An 18,311-nucleotide genomic window follows, 5' to 3' on the forward strand; every position below is an offset into this window, starting at 1 on the left:
AGCCTCTGAGTTCTGGCCACTTGACACAGAAACACAAATGGGGAGAAGACCTTCCAGCATCTGCAGCAGTGACATTTATTTTCTACAAGCAGGTCTATAACAACTTGTGGATTTTTTGTATACAAGTATCAGTTGAATTTTACAAACTGCTTGGAATTGCTAATATTTATTCATGTAACTATCAGTCATCTGCTGCCAAAACTTCAGATCCAGAGGGAGTAAAGCATAATTGATTAGGTTGAAGGTATCCCATGCATTAAATAACAACTCCTAAAGTTCCACTGTGTCTTTCCACACATCAAATAAAACTGCAAGAGCTGACCCGTATTACACCATGCTGCAACCTTTGGTGAATTCCTTACATATAGGCATAGGGCATTATTCTGTGCATTATGACGCAACAGCAGCAATAATGCTCTTACTCTACAGAGTATCTTTTTGATACTAGAAATAGCAAGCTCAAAATTTGCCCAAGATCAGAAACATTCCGCAGTGCAGCTCTGCCAAGAGTAAGAGGAGATGGCCCTGTGTGGGAGATGTGAGCAGAAAATATGAAGTTCAAGCAGATTGACTGTGTGGCAAAAAATTGAAAGATAAAGGGTAAAAAGAGGTGTGATAGCATATAGGGAATATAAACCACAGGAATCACACAGGAAAGAAGAGAAAATGAAAGGCAAGTGTGACTGACAGAAGGAGAAATGGAAAAATCAAAGGACTAGATAAACAGGAGTTTTGAGAAGTTTTTTCAGAATATTTTTTTCTAATGGTTCTAATGTATCATTTGCTATATATGTAGAAGATGCCTACTGGTAACATAGTTTAGTACAAATAACCACACAAGATTCACAAACAAGCATTGTGCTGTTCTTGGATTCAGTGAAATGCCACACATTTCCTTTCATGTTAAAACCCATCATCAAACTTGGATGCCCAGAGATATAATGGGTATTTTTTTGCTATTGAGGTTTACACACATTCTTTTCCAATAAAGAGTGTTATTTTTATTACTTATCAAGAAGTAGTCAAGATTTATTTCTATTCAAAACTAGCCTGTTCCATATGCCAGTTTGGCTAAGAGAATAGGGATTTCATATACGACAATAAAATTCTTTACCTTGTACTGCCAAATGTATATTCCAAAAGCAGAATTGTGCTAAAGAACACCTATTCTCTGCACATTACTTACCGTCCACAATCATCTACCACAAAAAAGGCAGGCTTTGTTGGCACCTAGCACAGAGGAACTGTTTTGCTGGAACTGTTAATAGAAATGTGTTCACACATGTTCACCTGCTTTGGTTCTCAGAACATACTGCCACCTGTTGATACCCAAGCAATGTGGTACACCTGTATAATCAGCTACAGTTCCCAGGGCGTATTGCTTTGGACTGGCAGGGAAAGCAGTGTCTGTGCTCTACTTTGTCATGACTAGTACTTCACCAGCAGCCTAAGACTTTTTTCTAGGGACAATGTCAATAATACCACCCACAATGCACACATGGTTCATTTTCTTGTCTCAGCAAGTGCTCTTAACTTCTTGATGTTTTACAATGCTGTAGTTGTCAAAGGCCAGTGCAGCCATGCACTGTAATTGGTTGCACTGTGCAGTGAACAGCACAGCTGTGACCAGGGCGGGTCAGAACAAGTAGTCAGTGATTAGGTGGCTAACACAAACCCATAAAAGTCTTTTGCTCCTACACCGACCCAGCAGGATCTGACTACAGTGATAAATCTGTTTTTCTGCAAAATTTCGTGTGTGAGCAAATGTTGGTGTAATACTGTTTTTATCTTGGTACTGTCTATTATAATTTCTATTGCAATGTATTTCTACTGAGATGAAAAAGGCAATATTCTCAGTATGGGCAGCAATGAAGACACTTTGTGTGGAATATCTGGGCCTCTTACCTGAGATGGTTATAGGATTCTAGGTTATAGGTTATAGAAGTCTACCCTTGTGAAATGAAACTAAGTTGGATAAAAGGCAGAAATGTTCACGGCACTAATTTCTTACACTTGTGAGAAGAACTGCACATATTTTAAAAAGGAAGTGCAAGTAGTGTTTATCTTCAGAGTACGTAATTTGGTCACTTACTGTTCAAAGTAGAGAATGTGTGCTTAACTCTCTTCTCTTTGTTTATTCAGGACTCCACGCTTCTGTAAGAAAAACAAACACATGCATTTATCACCTATTTAAAATTAACTATCTAGTTTCCTTTGTGCCATAGAAGGTTGCCATTTTCAGATTTAGTTTTGGCTTACTCCAATATTTAAAACCCTGGGCTTTTGTGAAAGCACCCAGAAGAGAAAATTCACATCATTCCTCTTCCTTAAAAAACAGTTTCCAGTCTTACGTACTACAACAGCAGCAGAGATGAGAAATCCACAGGTTCAGGGAACAAATCTCTCTTGAAAACTCAGCCTAATGCAGGGTATCTTAATTTCATCTGGGCACCTGCAGCTTTCCCCAGTTCCAGGAAGGTGACAGGCTTTCACATCTCTGAGGCTGGCAATCCTCTGGTCAAAATCAAATTCTCATAGCATATTAGATCTTGGCTGAATCACCCCATTAGACTGAGGAGTCAAGGAAGAAAGAACATATGCCTCCAGTGACAGCCACAGCCTTCCTCACCACTTTTGGAGGAGAGTGGAACATGCTGCAGAGCGGTGTTTGATGCCTCACTCCTGTTTCATGCAGAAAATTTGTATGGTAAAAACTGAACACAGCACACCAGCTGCTTTAGTCTTTCTTGGCCAGTTTACAGGCATTGCAACAGAGGTAAGTTTTAAGGCAGCATTTGAAGGAACACAGCATACTGTGCCTTTGCAGATTTTACTGTTAGCAATTTTCATTAATAAAGGCTGCTTGAGAGAAGGGAGAAAATTGGGACTGCTGGGCAATAAGGATTACAATAAGGGCAACATTGATGTGAAAGAGCAAGCACAATCAAGCTGTGAAGGCATTAATTATGAAGAAGACCAATTTGGAAGCAGTTAAAAAATAGAGCCAAATACATAGTTACCAAGACAGACAAACGTATTTTTAATTTTACATCAACAAGTAAATGAAATTTTTGTGATCTAAAACTGTCATACTACAGCACACCAACACTTACTCTGGTCTTTAAAAAAAGGCAAATCATGATTCCATCCACCATCTCACTCTAAGATACCATCTTTCATGACTCAAATAATACAGGACTCAAACCATAACTAATTATAAAAACTAATTTTCCCTTCTTTTTTAGTAAGAAATTAGTATTTCTTTCTGTATCGTTCTGTCAATATTTCTGATATACCAGAAATCACTCATTTGTATGGGAATCTACTGAAGAAACCCGTTAAGCAACAATTAACAACTGTTTGGAGCTGAGGGGTATATAATCCATGAGTCAGAAGCATACACTATTATGATGTTATTAAGTTTAAAACTTTTTTGAACCTTAGGGATCAGCTCTTCTATCTAACAGCCCATTTTGTTATGTCCAAGACATCAGTGAGGAGCTGAACACTTGAATGATGCAAGGTTAGCGGGACAATGATTTGAAATCTTGTTCCAAAGGGTTTAGAATAATTCAGATGCTGGTGTAAAACACAGCTGATTTCATTCCACAGTTTGTAACTCATATCAAATGTCAACTCATGTCAATAGCCTTAGCACACCTTACCTCACTTGGTGCTCTGTATTAGTTGTATAAAATCTTCTGGTACAGACCTAATCTGAACTACTGTACTCAAATATCTATTGAACGGGTTCAACTGAAACCTTGCCTCTTGCTGTCAAGTCAAGTCTTCCCAAACTGAGGGATTTGAAATTCAGACACACTCAAAAAGAGGGTTCAATAAAAAAAATCCTCTAATCTCCACCTTCTCCTGGGGTTCAGAGCCAGGGTTTTGGTTCAGGTCCCTGTGTATATTTGGCATTTGAGCAGAGGTAGCTGCAAGTGCCTTAGAGAAATTAACACCCAGAGTCACACCTGCTCTGTGGTACACTGTCTCAATCTTCCCCTGTTTCTCAAAGCTGTCTGTGTCAAGCTGAGTCATATTATTACTGAGCCTTTCAGGAGACTCACTATTCCTTCTGCTGCAAGGACAGAAAATGGAAAAGAAAGACAAACGTCTACTCTAGTACTAATTGTAAATAACTGGATAAAAATACAGGTTATGCACTAGAGAAGCAAATTTAAGTGAAACTATGAGTAAGTGCAGTGTTGCATTAAGTGCAAACAGAGACAGCCTGCTTGCTCCTTTGAGGCTGATAGTCTGAGTTTCCAAAAGATATGAAAAATGGAATGCACATCTAAAATAAATAAGTAAAAACTAATCAATAAAATTCAACAGTTTTCCAGGAGACTAAATACCATCACTCTTTGCAAAGATTTTCACAGCTAAAATATAAGGAGACAAACTGGAAAGATTTGCATTTGTAGAGAAAGATTAAAATTTTTAATAAGAAATTCAACTGTATTTCTATCACTTACTATTAAATACAGGCTATTTTTTATTAGATTATATTAGAAGATTAATTCATTCACCCTTGGTTATGGACTCCTGTGGGTCTTCAGTGCAGGGCATCCCCTGCAGTGACAACTGTATTTCCAGAGCTACAAATAGCATCTGTCATACCGCTAGTATCTTCCAAGGCTCCGTTTTCATTCCAATACTATTTGCAAGGGAAGACATTTCCTAATGAAACCATTGGAAATATCAACAGAAGCAGATTTTGATATGTGTGAATACATCTTGTAATATCCCTTTGAAGTGTAATCCATATTTAACAAATATAATCTACAGAAGATACTTTAAGGCATTTAGTTTTAGGCTAAGTACTCATTTAAATGATCTGCAACTTTTACTTCAGTTAGCATACAGATATGGAAAAGTAAGCAAACAAAGCCTTTTTTCACTAATTCTAAACTCTCTGATCCCAGTCACCTTTATGGTAACCAATTATGGAAATAATCCCATCAAACTGGGGCAGGATTGGAGCTCTAAAATAAAACCAGTTCAGTCAACATCACTGATTTTAAGATTATACATGCATATATGCTCACAAAATGAAACCCTACTCTGCTGTAAGGAAGGCATTCTTTGCAATTTTTCTCAGGAAGCTCTTGTTTAACTCACACAGAAATAGAGTGGATTTACATTTATTACAGGTGACAAAGAACATTTTTAGCATCACAGAATCATGAAAAAATAAGCCCCTTCTATTAGATGTTTCACTATTCATTGTGAACTGTGATACAAAAGATGAAAGGGAAGTTGCATGGTAAATAAAAGATTTCTCAAGATATCTTAGGCCATCTGCAGTTTCTTTATTCCATTACTATTTTTAAAGCCAGGAACAACTATGTGATCTTTTACAAACTCCATGAAGAAACACTTTTTGTCTGTTTAGGATTATGGGCTAAACACTCATTAGTAGAGCATATGGCAGTTATTTGAGTATTATTCTTCTCTCACTTCTTTCAAAGACTGAGGAATAATTTTGCAAACCGAATCTCTATACTCTGGAGTAATAAAGAGCTGCTAATATATCATCATTATGGCCCAGTGACAGTTCCAGAGCACAACTGGACAACATTTTTGTCATGAAGGAATAAAAGCTCCAGAAATCAGTTTCAGGAGGGTTTTGGTTTTGACAGAGCTGAAACTTAGCCCAGATTTGCTCACTTTATTGATTGTCTTTCAAACCTGAGGACACCCACTTATGTGGCATATCTAGGAGGTTGTGAATAAACTATTTCGAAATTTTTTGTGGCAAAATGAAAAAAATATAAACTAAAATTCAAAAAAAGCAGCTAGTGTTTAGCCTACTGAATTTAGCAGCACATCCTCAAAACACAAGCCCAGTAGTCTTAGAACTGAAAATGGGAATTTCAAATTTTATTCTCTGCTTTAGAATTATTTATGAGAGAAAATCAGATTAATTGAAAGTGGAAGTTATACAGTATTATGAATAGACTGACATCCTGTAAAACATAGAACTGACATCTGGAAAAATGAGGCTAGCATTTGATTATGAAGTTTAAATTAGCTAATAACCAGTACAGAGTCTGGATAATTTCTAGTTGAATAATGTGCAACAAATTAAATGTATTTTGAAAAAAATGCAGTTGTGGGCATTTATTAATCATTTCACATATCGAAACAGAAATTGTCATACATTATGAACTTTACAGTCCTTAATCATATGTATATTCCACTATTTTATGGACTTAATTTGCTCAGCATCAACTTTTGCTGTGAGTAACACCGATTTTGTTGAAACCTCAAATAAGTCACAGAACAGATCTGAGGATTACTTTAGAAGGGATTTAAAGCACACACTGTGAATCTCTATACAAGCACCACTTAAAACACTATCCGTTCAGGCCCAGATGGATTGCTATGGCAACAGAATCCCAAATACCAGGTTTGTAAGTAACAAAAATGTAAATTATTGATGAACTCAGAGTTGTCTCTCTTGGACACCCTCCTATTCAAATACCAAGCCGTATGGTTAGAATACAAAGAAATGGTTGATATGCAATTTCCCCAGCCCAGTGAGCACTAATCCCAAAGGATTTCATTAAATCTTTTGGCTTAAATTTTCATTCTTGGAACAGCAGTCAGCAAGCAGGGATTACATTAAAACAGGCACTATTGAGGTCATTACTGACCGAATTCAGGCCTGTAATATAACAAAACAGGAACTAATTTTAAATATACCTCCACCCTCCCCCCGCCAAAAAATAGCACTGCTCGAAGTTACTATCTATTTGATGACAGCACTTTTTCCACTCACATCACAACCCTTCCTCCTTGCCTACAGGCAATTATGTAGAATGGTACTAAAGAGGAAAAAACAATAAACATATTGTTTGTTAAAGAGGTACACATCTCATGGTAGAGGTGACTGTGCGTAAGCAACTGAGTTGCAGAACAGTGACTGTAAGGAGGCTCCACAGCCTTTGATATTCTGTAAATCAAAACCCAGAATAAAAACTTCTCTAGCAAATGAGCAAACCAGAAGAGAAAAAGTAATTATTGGCATTTTTATTGCAAATTTCATGAACAGTCTGATAAGGGAACAAACAGTGGTAGGAAAGCCAAGCACTACTGGAAAGCCTCTCAGACTTTATACAGAATGTGATTAACACAGTGAGTGTCACACAAAAATAGACCCATCAGTTCTCAAATTCTGGACTGCAACAGTCCAGCTGTTTTAAAAGAAACAGTGGTTTTAAAAAAAACCCCAACAGTTCTCAGGTGTGTGCCTGTCATTAGGTGTCACCATACAGAGAAGAGAAATGGCAAACTCCTGACTGTAAGAGTTTGTTACCAGATCCAGTGTCCACTCAAAACTAGAAGGAAAAACCAGGACAGGGGTAAGTTTGTGGAGATGGGTAAATATGGAGGGATGCTTTTGCTAATAGAAAGGAAACAACTATTAAAACAGGAAATAAAAGAGATAACCCAAGGCACAGAACTATTTCCTAAAACAAGGGAGAAATTTAGAGCAATAGAATGAAAAGAAGATAGTGGCTGTACCACACACTTCCTGGTGGGGCAGGAGAAATTCTCCCATCCTCATTCATACAGATGAGCATTTATTCAACACAGTACCTAGAGTACCTATTTAGGAGAGTTGTCATTTAAACAGCCATTTAAGTCCACAGATATTAACTAGATTGCAAGCCTTTTTTAGGTCTCGACATATAATACTTAAGTACTTCAGAATACTGTTTACCAGAATGCACTAGTAGAGACAAAAACAGTATTCAGAGCCTGCATTCTCAGCCCATTCAGTCTGTGGCTTGGCCTCTCCCACCCCATGACTCATATTTTAAAGATGAACAGTTTTCAGCTCTACAGGTTTCTCTATTTAGCAAAGGACCCTACTCATTGCGGAATTTGTCTCTGGGAGCCCCTTTTTTCAACACTAGCAAATGAAGCTGCTTTTTCAGCCTCTGTTCATTTGTATTGAGGTACCTGCTGCCTAATGTTCATACTGTAACTGTGAGCTCCTCAGAATTTCAGTTCTCAGCAGAACCAGGTATTTCAACTCCTGACTAGCTTTTTCTTGCTATTACCACACACCTCCACGAGACATACTGTGTTTCTGTTACACACAACTCATACACAGGCAAGAGCAGCTCCTAACTCTCAATAAGTGCCAGCTGCTTTTCAAATGTCCCTGCATTGCTCTCCCAGTTGCATGATGCTTCTCACATTCTCAAATTCTCTTTCTCCTACCAGCACTGCCCAGAACATGCCTTGTTACCCTCTTTGGTTCTCAGTCCTGGTGGATTTAGATCTCTTGTTGCCCATCAAAGGCCTTTTTCAGCTTCAGCTTTATCCTTACACTTGGCTTGATGTTAGAAGAGCCATCCACTCTGATAATTCCATCAACCACACCTTGGTCAGCATCATAACTTCACGATCAATAAACAATCATATGAATCGGTAGGCACTAAAAGATTCTCTTTTCAAGAAAGAAAATACATTAATGGTGATGACAGGGTCAGTGACAATACAGTCACGAATGGGTATGTGAATCATCTTGAGATGTCATAAGAATCTAGTGTGGCCAAAGGAGTATCAGAATTTGGGGCAGCAATAGACTTTCCCCCCTCCAGTAGCTATCCAGGACAAAATATATGTCTCTTCTTCTACTAACACTTATTTCATTGTGAAGCTACTGTAGTCCTGCTGTACAAATGGGATGGAAGATGTGCCAAAAATACAGAGACATACCAAATGTGGCACAGACTTCCAGGAAATCTTTGCGTATTACAGACCATTAAAGTAGGTAAGTTGGACATGTAGACGTGTTCACACTGGTTAGGGACACTTCAACCACTTTGCTATATCTGCCATGTAGTAACTGTGGAGCTGCTCCAGGATGAATCTTCCCAGTGCATATTCCCCATTCCCACTTTGTTATTGCTGGGTATGTCAGACATTTTCTTAAAAAGAGTAGAATTTTCAAACTTTACATGCAACTTACATTTTTCCAATTTCAAATATGGACATGTGAGAATACTACTAACATTTATTAGCAATAAAAAGCCCTAAAAACTTCATACATCAGAGTGAAACTTCATTTTCCTAAGTGAAAGTTTTCAAGACTTCAGCTGAAACAAACAGCATTCCATCAAATTTAATAGGAATTGCCATTGACATGTCATTCCATCAAATTTAATTCCAAATATTTTCAGGCTTTTCTAGACAATAAGATGTAGAACTAAAATTATTTTCTGAGTCATTTTAGAAAAGAAGAAATACAGGTCTCCATGAGTTGCTTCATAACACTGTTTAGACTAGGATCACATGAAATTTTAAGAAAATAGTTCCTAGCAAAAATCGGTTTCAGATGTGATATTTAGGTTGCTTGTTACAGTTATAGACCAAGACTTTTTTGGAAGCACAATGGAGGTTTTTAATCAGTCTTCTAAATCCTACCTAGAAAGATAACATATCTTTACATTAGTAGATACTCAGCTGCATTCCAGTGTTTGGTGATTCAAAATCTAATAGCTTTTATGACAGGACGAAAGAACCTGCTGCAATATCCACTGCAGGAAGTGATTATATGTTACATAACGCTGCTGATCTTTGTGTGCTGGTGTGAGGTGTTTTATTTATTTATTTATCAGTTCTGCTTTACAAAAATGTACTAATGTGGGTAAGCAATTCACCCATAAAATCTGATAGAGAGTGTCAACACCTCAGCAAATTAAGCAACATAATCTATGGGTGAGTTGTTCCAATAGCCTTTCTATATAACCCTAAAGAGACCTACAGCGGCAACAACTTCAATACTTCTTGTCCATTTAAATGCATCCTTTCAAAGATAAAATTTTCTCTTTATCTAAAAAGTTAAGCTGACTTATTCTGTGGTTCATCTGGATATGTACACAAAATGTACAGAGATGTTAATTCACCACTGGTGTAATGTCAGCCCACATTTTCTATCCCATACAGTAAGTTTTACTCATGGCACTGTTTTCATTCTCCTAATGGAAATTATTAAAAAAATTTTTGAATGTCTACAAAGTCTAAATACAGACAAAATCAAGTTACTGCCTACCCCCTCCTGTACTAATTCAAGAAGTAATAGCCTACATGTTGCTCAGATTTCTGGTAAGCAGCAAAACAAATCCTATAAAGACAGGCATATCACTTTCTGAACTTGGTACCCTTGATTTCTCACATTAATTTTAATGTTACTTGTTCTGCACCCACCATGCAACAAGCCCTTTTGCTCCACAACAACTGCTCTCTGCTCCTTTCACCTTTTTATAACTATCTCGGGGCTTCATATCCAAAGACTACTGTTTTTAACCTTCATGTGCAATTTCCCTACTCTCATGGTCACAGTCAGCTTTTCCTTTTTGTTGAACTACATTTTGAACTAATAAAGGAATGAAAAGACACCAACTTAAACAAAGATTTTTTTGTTTGCTTGTTTACAAGAAAAGATGATATTCTGTACCTTTCTGTGCTCAACAGGAGCAAAGAATGAAACACTAAAATTAATAATGAAACTGGACAGCACTTACCCTTTGCACTGGTACTAGGCTTATTAATAATAGGATCATTAAATAAAGGAAACATACATGAAGATTTTAAATGCTTATTTTCAGTTACAACAAGTAATATTTCATTACCAAAAAATGTTTCTAATCACTCTTCTATGTTTAGCATTAAAATAACTTCATTGTAACACCGAAGGAGCAAGCAAACAGTTATACCAACATCGGTGGAAATACTTTACAACCTTATGGATAGGTGATGAGGATGACAAAATCATGAGCGATGAGTTAAAAATAAAAAAATGTTTTTAGCCTTCTAATTATTTATGTTTAAAAATAGCTGTGGTATTTCTGTCTTCGATATATTTATGACAAGAATGGATTAGTATTATGAGACTGTTTTATAAACATCACAAGGTCTGTTGGAAAAACAAATTCATCTCATACCATGTTCTCTGCCTTCCTCAGCATTTAAGAATATTAAACCTCCTTACAGTCAGTAAAGAAACCCAAACTTGATCAATTGTTAAAAATTGTGTCCTTCTTATTTAGTACTGTCCAGAACATTATTTTCTCAGTGACTGTCATTGTGGCAGATAGGGGTGTCTTCTGGAAGGGGCTGTATGTAGCACCCCTACAAGATGCACTCACCAGTATTACCAGTCCTCAAGTACAAGTAATAGGCTGACCAGTCAGTAGATCTTTCTGGTTCTTCAGCATTTTAACTTTTGCCTAGACATAGAGGCCAACAAATAAACTAAACCAAACAAAAGAATAGCAGACAGATGCACTGCATGGGTATAAAATAGGTGAATGCCAAGAACACTGCAAACTGGAGTTTCTTGTCAGGCTACAACTTGCTGAAGAAATATAAAACCTACATGACAAGAGTGAATATTGAGTCCCATAAAACAACAGCCTGTGAAAAGTACTAGGTGGGCATGTAAATGGCTGCAGCTGCAAGTGCTACCTTGATTCTCAGAAGCTGCACAGCCAACTCAGCAGCAATTGCACAGCTCAGTAGGAATGTCTCATATTCCTGAGATAAATGGTTGTCAGCCTGGCTAGCTGTACAAGGGAGAGAATTTGGTCACCAGAGCTCTTAATCGAGTGCAGGTGTCTCAGTGTAGTGTGTCTAAACCATGCTACTTACCACAGTTAGTGGCAAATAATAACATCCTACCTGGCCACCTTGGTTTCCTCCCCTGCTCAACTAACTGGCTAGGGCTGGTATCTACAATAAAGTTCATCTCCACACTTACAGAAGCACAGTGAAAGTTTTAACTAGCCTATAGATGCTGGTATTTGGGTCTAAAATCGTAATTATGTAACATCATCTAGAGATACAATTTCTGTATCGTAAAGCATTTCTTTACACAGTATGTGTGCACATGCCTGACAAATGTATCTAATTTTGCAATACTAGAGATGAACTGAAGTATCATGACTTTTTTCCATCTTGAAACTACAAGCAGAAACCGAGAGACTGGGCCATTCAGGCAGCCCTTTTAATCACAGGTGTCACTCTGGGCTGCGACAGAAGAGCTTAACTGCCAATCCTTGCATATTACATGCAAAGATGTTATTAAAAAAAGCAGGATAAAAGAAAAGTGGTGGTTTTTCAAGTCTACATAACAGGTATAAAAGGAAGCATCAAGTCCACATTCAGCAAATCTGACAGCCTAATCAAAAAGTAGCACATCAGACATGGCAGTGTTGATGTACAGATGGCTAGGAACGTTAAAAGAGGTAGTTACCATTATTGTTCCTTACGTATTTGAGTAAAGAAAAGACATCATGATATTGTATTTGCCTATAAAGTCAACTTCCTCAGCCAGACATTGCCAGAACGAATCTAATGGAAACATCTATTTAGTGAAAATCAAATAATTACTTTGTAATTACCATCTCATGTGTCACATTTCATGTTAGCATCTCTGAATCAAGGAAAATTCAAAAAAAGGTCTATTTGAAATCCTTAAAAAAACCATATGGCAAATATTTTAATTGGGCTACTTTTGCTAATGAAGCTAAGTATTCCACATAGCAATATTTCTCCTTCTTTGTAGAGCCAAATGTTAACATAAACCACCCTTTAATTTAATCTTCCTATCCATCTTGAGGAAACCTGTTTAATTTTTGATTATTAGATTCTCTTAAATACAGCTTATTTGGACCAAACTTCAGCCACTTCATAAAAACTACTGATTTGCACTCAAATAGCACACTGAAGCAGTCTGAAGGGAAAAACCATTTGTTCTGTCTCAACTGATGTATAGCCTAATTTTCTGAGATTCTTTCATTGCAATTTGCAAACACATTAGCTAAGACTATAAAACAAAAGCAATCTGTACTACCCATGGCCCAGAAGAAGCAGCAGCAGAAAGTTAGAAAACATAACAAATGTCTGAATCATCTTGAGGCAGGGACATACTCTACATCAACACAAAACATCATTATCCAAAATGTGCCTCATCTATTTTTCTGGCAAAGCAAACCTGGCCATGGAACACCCAATACTGAGTACAGTCTTAAAACAAGCTGTATTAGACTTTTAAGAAGGGGCCTAGAGAAGGCAAACACCTTGGACTAATTCAGGGAAGCAAAACTGCAGTTAGGTTTTGAGACTTCTAGTCCTTTTGTCCAGTTCCTGCCATTCCACCCTCAATTCTGTAGTCACTCTAGCCACTCTACAGTCACTCTTCCCAAAAGAGGGAAGCTACTTTACACTGACACGCTGAAGTTCTCTACAGAATAATCCAATGCAGAATCTAGCAGGTGCTACTGAACACATTTCATTATTACTAATTTTTAAACACAGCAGATGTAAAGGAATACACTGTGGGCAGGAAGGGGAATGTAAGTGTAGCTTTGATAAAGAGCCAGATGAGAGCATAATTGCGTTCACGGATAGGAAGAGACAGCATAACAGACACTGCTACACAGAATGATTGTTACAGCATCTCTCAGCATGGATTTTAAACAAATCAAGAAAACACCACATGATGTATCAAACTTCATTTCAGCATCTGGCAAAAAGGAAATATCTGCTAAAGATCATCTCATTCAAGAAAGCCCTTAATATGAGTTTCTGTAAAAAGAGAACTTTAAATTGCCTGTCAACAAATCAGCAGATGCCCTTTCTGAAGCTGACAGGTGCTTTTTGGCATTATTGTAATGACAATAAATACTTCATTGCACAGGGTAGAATCAATTGCTTTAATCAATTTCTACTATCACTTATGAAGTATGCAGACAATTTTCTAATCCATGCTTTGCAGTGACATTAAATATGCAAGTTCAGCATACTCAGGCAAAGCTGACTGTTAGTATAATTTCCTTTTGACAAATATCAGCATTTTGCCTATAAGGCTACAGTCCTGTCTCAAAAATAACTGAAGCATGGGCCCTCAAGCAAAATTAGTTCTCCTAAAATACAGTAACACAATCCACAGCAGTGTCAGTCTTCAGCAGAGCTCTATGATACATAAAGATTTTAGGATGCAATGTGAAATACTGCATTATGAACAGAACAACCTGACAGCTTAAAACAGGAACATCATGGATTCATTCAGGTACATCAATAAATCCAACGTCTCTGTCAACTATTTTCTTTCTTAAAGCTCTGTGTTCATATATCAGAAAATTCAGGAGATTACAAAACAGTAAGAGTAGGAGAGAGGAGAAAGTAACAAAGAAATCAAATATCTCCTCCTCTGGCCCTTCTTTCATTTGTTCCTTCCTGATATGTTTTCTCCTCTCCTTCTCCACCTTCTTCTTAAACTAAAATGGGCATCTAACAGAGCTGATAGCTGCCATTCTTTGCATCTAAATCGTTCCTTTGAGCACACAGTAAAAAACTGTCTTGAAGTACTTTTATTCTGAATCTAGCTACACTCCTAAGAATAGGTAAAAAAAAAGAAGCCAAGAGATTAAATTACCCTAACTGCAAAGCAATTCTTGCTGACAAAAAATCCAGATCTACTGTCTTGTAATTTGTCCAGTGCTCTCTCAAAAATGTGAGTTTGCTATGAGATATAACAACAGAAACAGACCAATGTGATTTTTGGCCTTACAGCTGTCATCCTTGATGCCTATTAAAGATAGTACCCTTATCTTAGCCTGTTGAAAAATAAACCTGATTTCATTTTCAGCTTTGCAAATATGAACAGTAAATCATAGGAAAAGATCACTGAACATGTTAAGAAAAGGAAAGAGGATCCTTAAAAGGTAGATTTTGAAGAAACGTGCTAGGCAGTCAGATACTGTTAAAAAAAAAAAAAAAACCAGCTGAAGAGAATGGGAAGTATCTGAAAGACTGAAGACTGGACAGTATTTGGCACATGACCAGCACTGTAAGCAAGCATAACAGGACAGAACAGGGAAAGAAAGGACTGGCTAGATACCAAAAAACCCTTGTATTTTAAGGAAAATAGTAAAGTTCAGCTATGTTTGAAACTCAAACCTGGACCAGGAAAAGCACAATAAAGTAGGTAGCTGAAATCATCTTACATTAGTTGAGCTGAAGACTATTTGAACTAAATATTTATCTTCTTGTTTCCACCTTTCCCCTCAGTGAACACCATGCTATTATTGTGGAGGTGAGTGGAATTAGTGGAGCTAATAAAGGGTTAGAAGTCAAGAACTCTAGAGCTGTAACTCTGGATTGGTCTCCGACTTGCTCTGGGTACAGTGTTTACGTCACTGTTCATTTTCTCTACTAATAAAGCAGAGACAATAACATACAACTCATGAAGGATCTTGCAGGATTAAAGTGCGCAGTATTTTGCATGAAAGCTGACAGTTTTAGGTTTCCTGCAGTACTTGAACAGATCAGCCTCTAGGGGCTGGGCCTTATCTTACGTCTATAAAAATGTTAACCACAGTAGGAGAGAATCAAGACAACCCTGAGTGTTTTTAAAATTTTACCTTTGCATTACTAAACTGTTTGCCACAGCAACTGAATGTTTGCACTTGTGAGACTTTGCTTGATTTCCAGATTTATACTGCAGGTAAGTTTTATACTACAGCTGATGTCTTCCCTCAGCCGTAACAACATAAGATTGTTTTTCTAAGGCATTATAAACAGAAAAAAAAGCACCACTCTCTTAATTTCCTTCACCTTTTTGTTTAAAATAATTCTTTGAAGCGACAAGTGCTTTTTTTACTATTCATCTGTAGAGGGCTCATCACATTTGACTCCCTGGGAAGGGTGGTATTACAAAGAAACAACATGTCTCATAATACATTTAATGTGGTTCAGTAGCCACTGCTAATAACACTACATTTATCCTACTAAATCCCAAAGTATTGTCTTTTCACCAGCATAGGAATTACTCAGCCAAAACTGAAATATGCTCTTAAATGGAGCAGTTTAAACAAAGATGAAGGGCCAGAGGACTGCAAGACCATTAACAGTATTTTCTGGATTGTCTAAATGTAACAAAGTAAATTCAGCAACAAGTCTAAATTCTTCACTGTTCCATGTTTTCCCCTCACAATGAATTTCTTGCTGTTTTTTTTTTCTTGTTGCACTCACTGTGTTACATAATTAAAATACTAAGATAAGGAAATTTTATGTTTTGTAGCCCTAAATGAAACCACACTATCTTATATGTAAGTACCCATCTGTAGACATGTATGCCTTTGTCAAGCTGTATCCACTCACACATATATTCCCTCTTTATCTATCCAGCTTCCCCAAAAATCAAGCTCCAACTCTATTGCATATAGCTGTTCTGCATTTATTTGAGAATTTTTGGTTACAAACTACAGCAAACCAAACAAGAACTAACTGGATTAAGTTCATACCCATGCTTATGTCAGACATGAATTATATTCTTTATATGACTAAAAGACTGAGACAGAAATATTTACTTTAGATAACAAGGTGCAGTCAGACCAGTAGGAGCATAAAACAAACAACACATTAAAAATGTAATTATTTTAGTTCCTGAATATATACAAACATATAGCATTTAAAATATGTCATGTGACATTACATAAAAAAATTTCAAAGGATCACCTATAACAGATCACCCATATCTAGATACCGGGCTAGAGAGTCTTGAATTACTCAAGGGAAGATGTGAGATGATCCCAATTTAGATACCTCCCTGGTAGCAGTAAAGAGATTTATAACACTCTGTGCAAAAGCAGGGAGGTCTCTGACACCCAGGCTGTGTAAAAACCTTCTGTTAGGTCAGTGTACCATTCTGAAATGGCAACAAACACTACAGAATGTACAGCACAAGAATGACAAAGGAAGATGGTGTGCTCCAGCCTGGATACAGCACACAGAGACTGAGTTAGAGAGATACTTTAACAGGGTTCTTTGTTTTTATTCTGCCCAGACACCTCCTGAAGTCTTAAAAAAGTAACTAAAATAGATATTGAAAGCTACTGTAATTGATAGTGATAATTACTTTGGTAGGAGGCAAAAGACTGCAGCAGTACATGAACATCTCTTTTGCAAGTCTGCTAAGTATATTGATTTAGCATATTCTGTACCATAAGCCTGTTTATTAAATAGTGCACTTTACTTAGACTAGTCTTCCAAACATCAGTAGAAAACTTGGTGTCTGAGTCTTCTGATTTTATGTAGTTAATATAAATAATATCTACTTGTTCTTTTCCACTCAGAATGAAATGCCTAACTCATTTCATATAACAAAGGAGCCAGAAGCCAATTAAATTATCATCTGTCATTTATTGACTAGGCATAAAAAGTACATTTGGAGGCAATACTATGCAGAGAAACACGAGTCAGAACTACTCAGCCTTGGATACCACATAGCACAGTTTTCTGCCTGAAGATAGCAGAAAGCCCTGCACTGGAGATGGCAGTCCCACTAAACCTATCATGGATATTGGGATTTCCCCTTGAAGCAGGGTGGCTAAGGGCATGTACCACCCAAAGATAAAAAAGGCAAGACAAAACAGAGTCAGGTTTGGCTGGGCCAAGAGCCTTGCAGGAAGGTTTTCAACCTCTGTGGGCTCCAGGGATAATGCTGAGCTGGTCAGATTGCTGGCTTTAGCTGGTCCTCAATATTGACCGAAGACTGACCTAGCCTGAAATTTTTAGTAGAGTATGGAAAAAAACTTCTCCCTGAGAACTAAAGTAGTAGGATTACTACAAAAAGTAGAGGATCTGACTTTTTTTTTTTTTTTTTTTTTGGATGGGACAATATAATTCATCTGCCTGCTTAGTTCAGCCTACCTTCTTTAAAACAAAGCCAAAATTCTCTGTAATGTTACAGTTTCCTTTATAACCAAGCCTAAGACATCAATACTGCTTTGAAATGATAAAGAATGAAATGAGAAAGTCCCAGGGTGTCCAATACTTATCAAGGAACTGTATCACAACAACAAAATTAATTTCCCCAGAACATGGAAGATATCACCCTAGGCACCAACTTCAGTGCTCCACAATCACAGACAACCCCGGAAAAACCCTTAGGCTGGAACGGCCTTGAATGGCACACTGCCAAGACAGTAAGTTGCAGAACACACCACCCTACTCTGAAACACCCTGATGTTTTTCATGCAAGGAGTCTAAATCTCTAAGTCACTGGAAGGATGCAGGAGAGCTCAAAAACACCCAAATGTCTTTAGGTTTTGCAACGACAAAAGAATCTGTTAGTCGAAAATACCCAGAGCCTAGCATGGCGGGCCAGGACTTTTCTACTTTTTTTACTACATGTGGGATGGAAGGGAAAATGGAGCTGTTTATATTAGCTTTGCCCTTCTACAGTGATCATGTAACTTTTGTGAGATTTTATACAGCTAACT

At 37.3% G+C, this 18,311-nt stretch overlaps 1 protein-coding gene across 6 annotated transcripts in view; it reads right to left on the minus strand.

The window, feature by feature from the left end:
• Positions 1-18,311, minus strand: part of SYT1 (synaptotagmin 1) — a 337,561-nt gene that overhangs the window by 213,072 nt on the left and 106,178 nt on the right. For 5 of the 6 annotated variants that reach the window (XM_042017689.1, XM_042017690.1, XM_042017686.1 and 2 more), the window contains exon 3: positions 2,093-2,154. The exons of the other annotated variant lie outside the window; for it this stretch is intronic. Coding sequence is in view for 1 of the 5 variants with exons in the window: in XM_042017690.1 (XP_041873624.1) it covers position 2,093 (1 nt within the window). In the remaining 4 variants the exon portion in view is untranslated. The remainder of the gene's footprint in view (positions 1-2,092; positions 2,155-18,311) is intronic. 6 annotated transcript variants of the gene reach the window in all.

This window comes from Corvus kubaryi, unplaced genomic scaffold, assembly GCF_017639235.1.
Source record: "Corvus kubaryi isolate FWS band 111438036 unplaced genomic scaffold, C.kubaryi_AGA036_p1.0 137, whole genome shotgun sequence".
Classification (NCBI taxonomy): domain Eukaryota; kingdom Metazoa; phylum Chordata; class Aves; order Passeriformes; family Corvidae; genus Corvus; species Corvus kubaryi.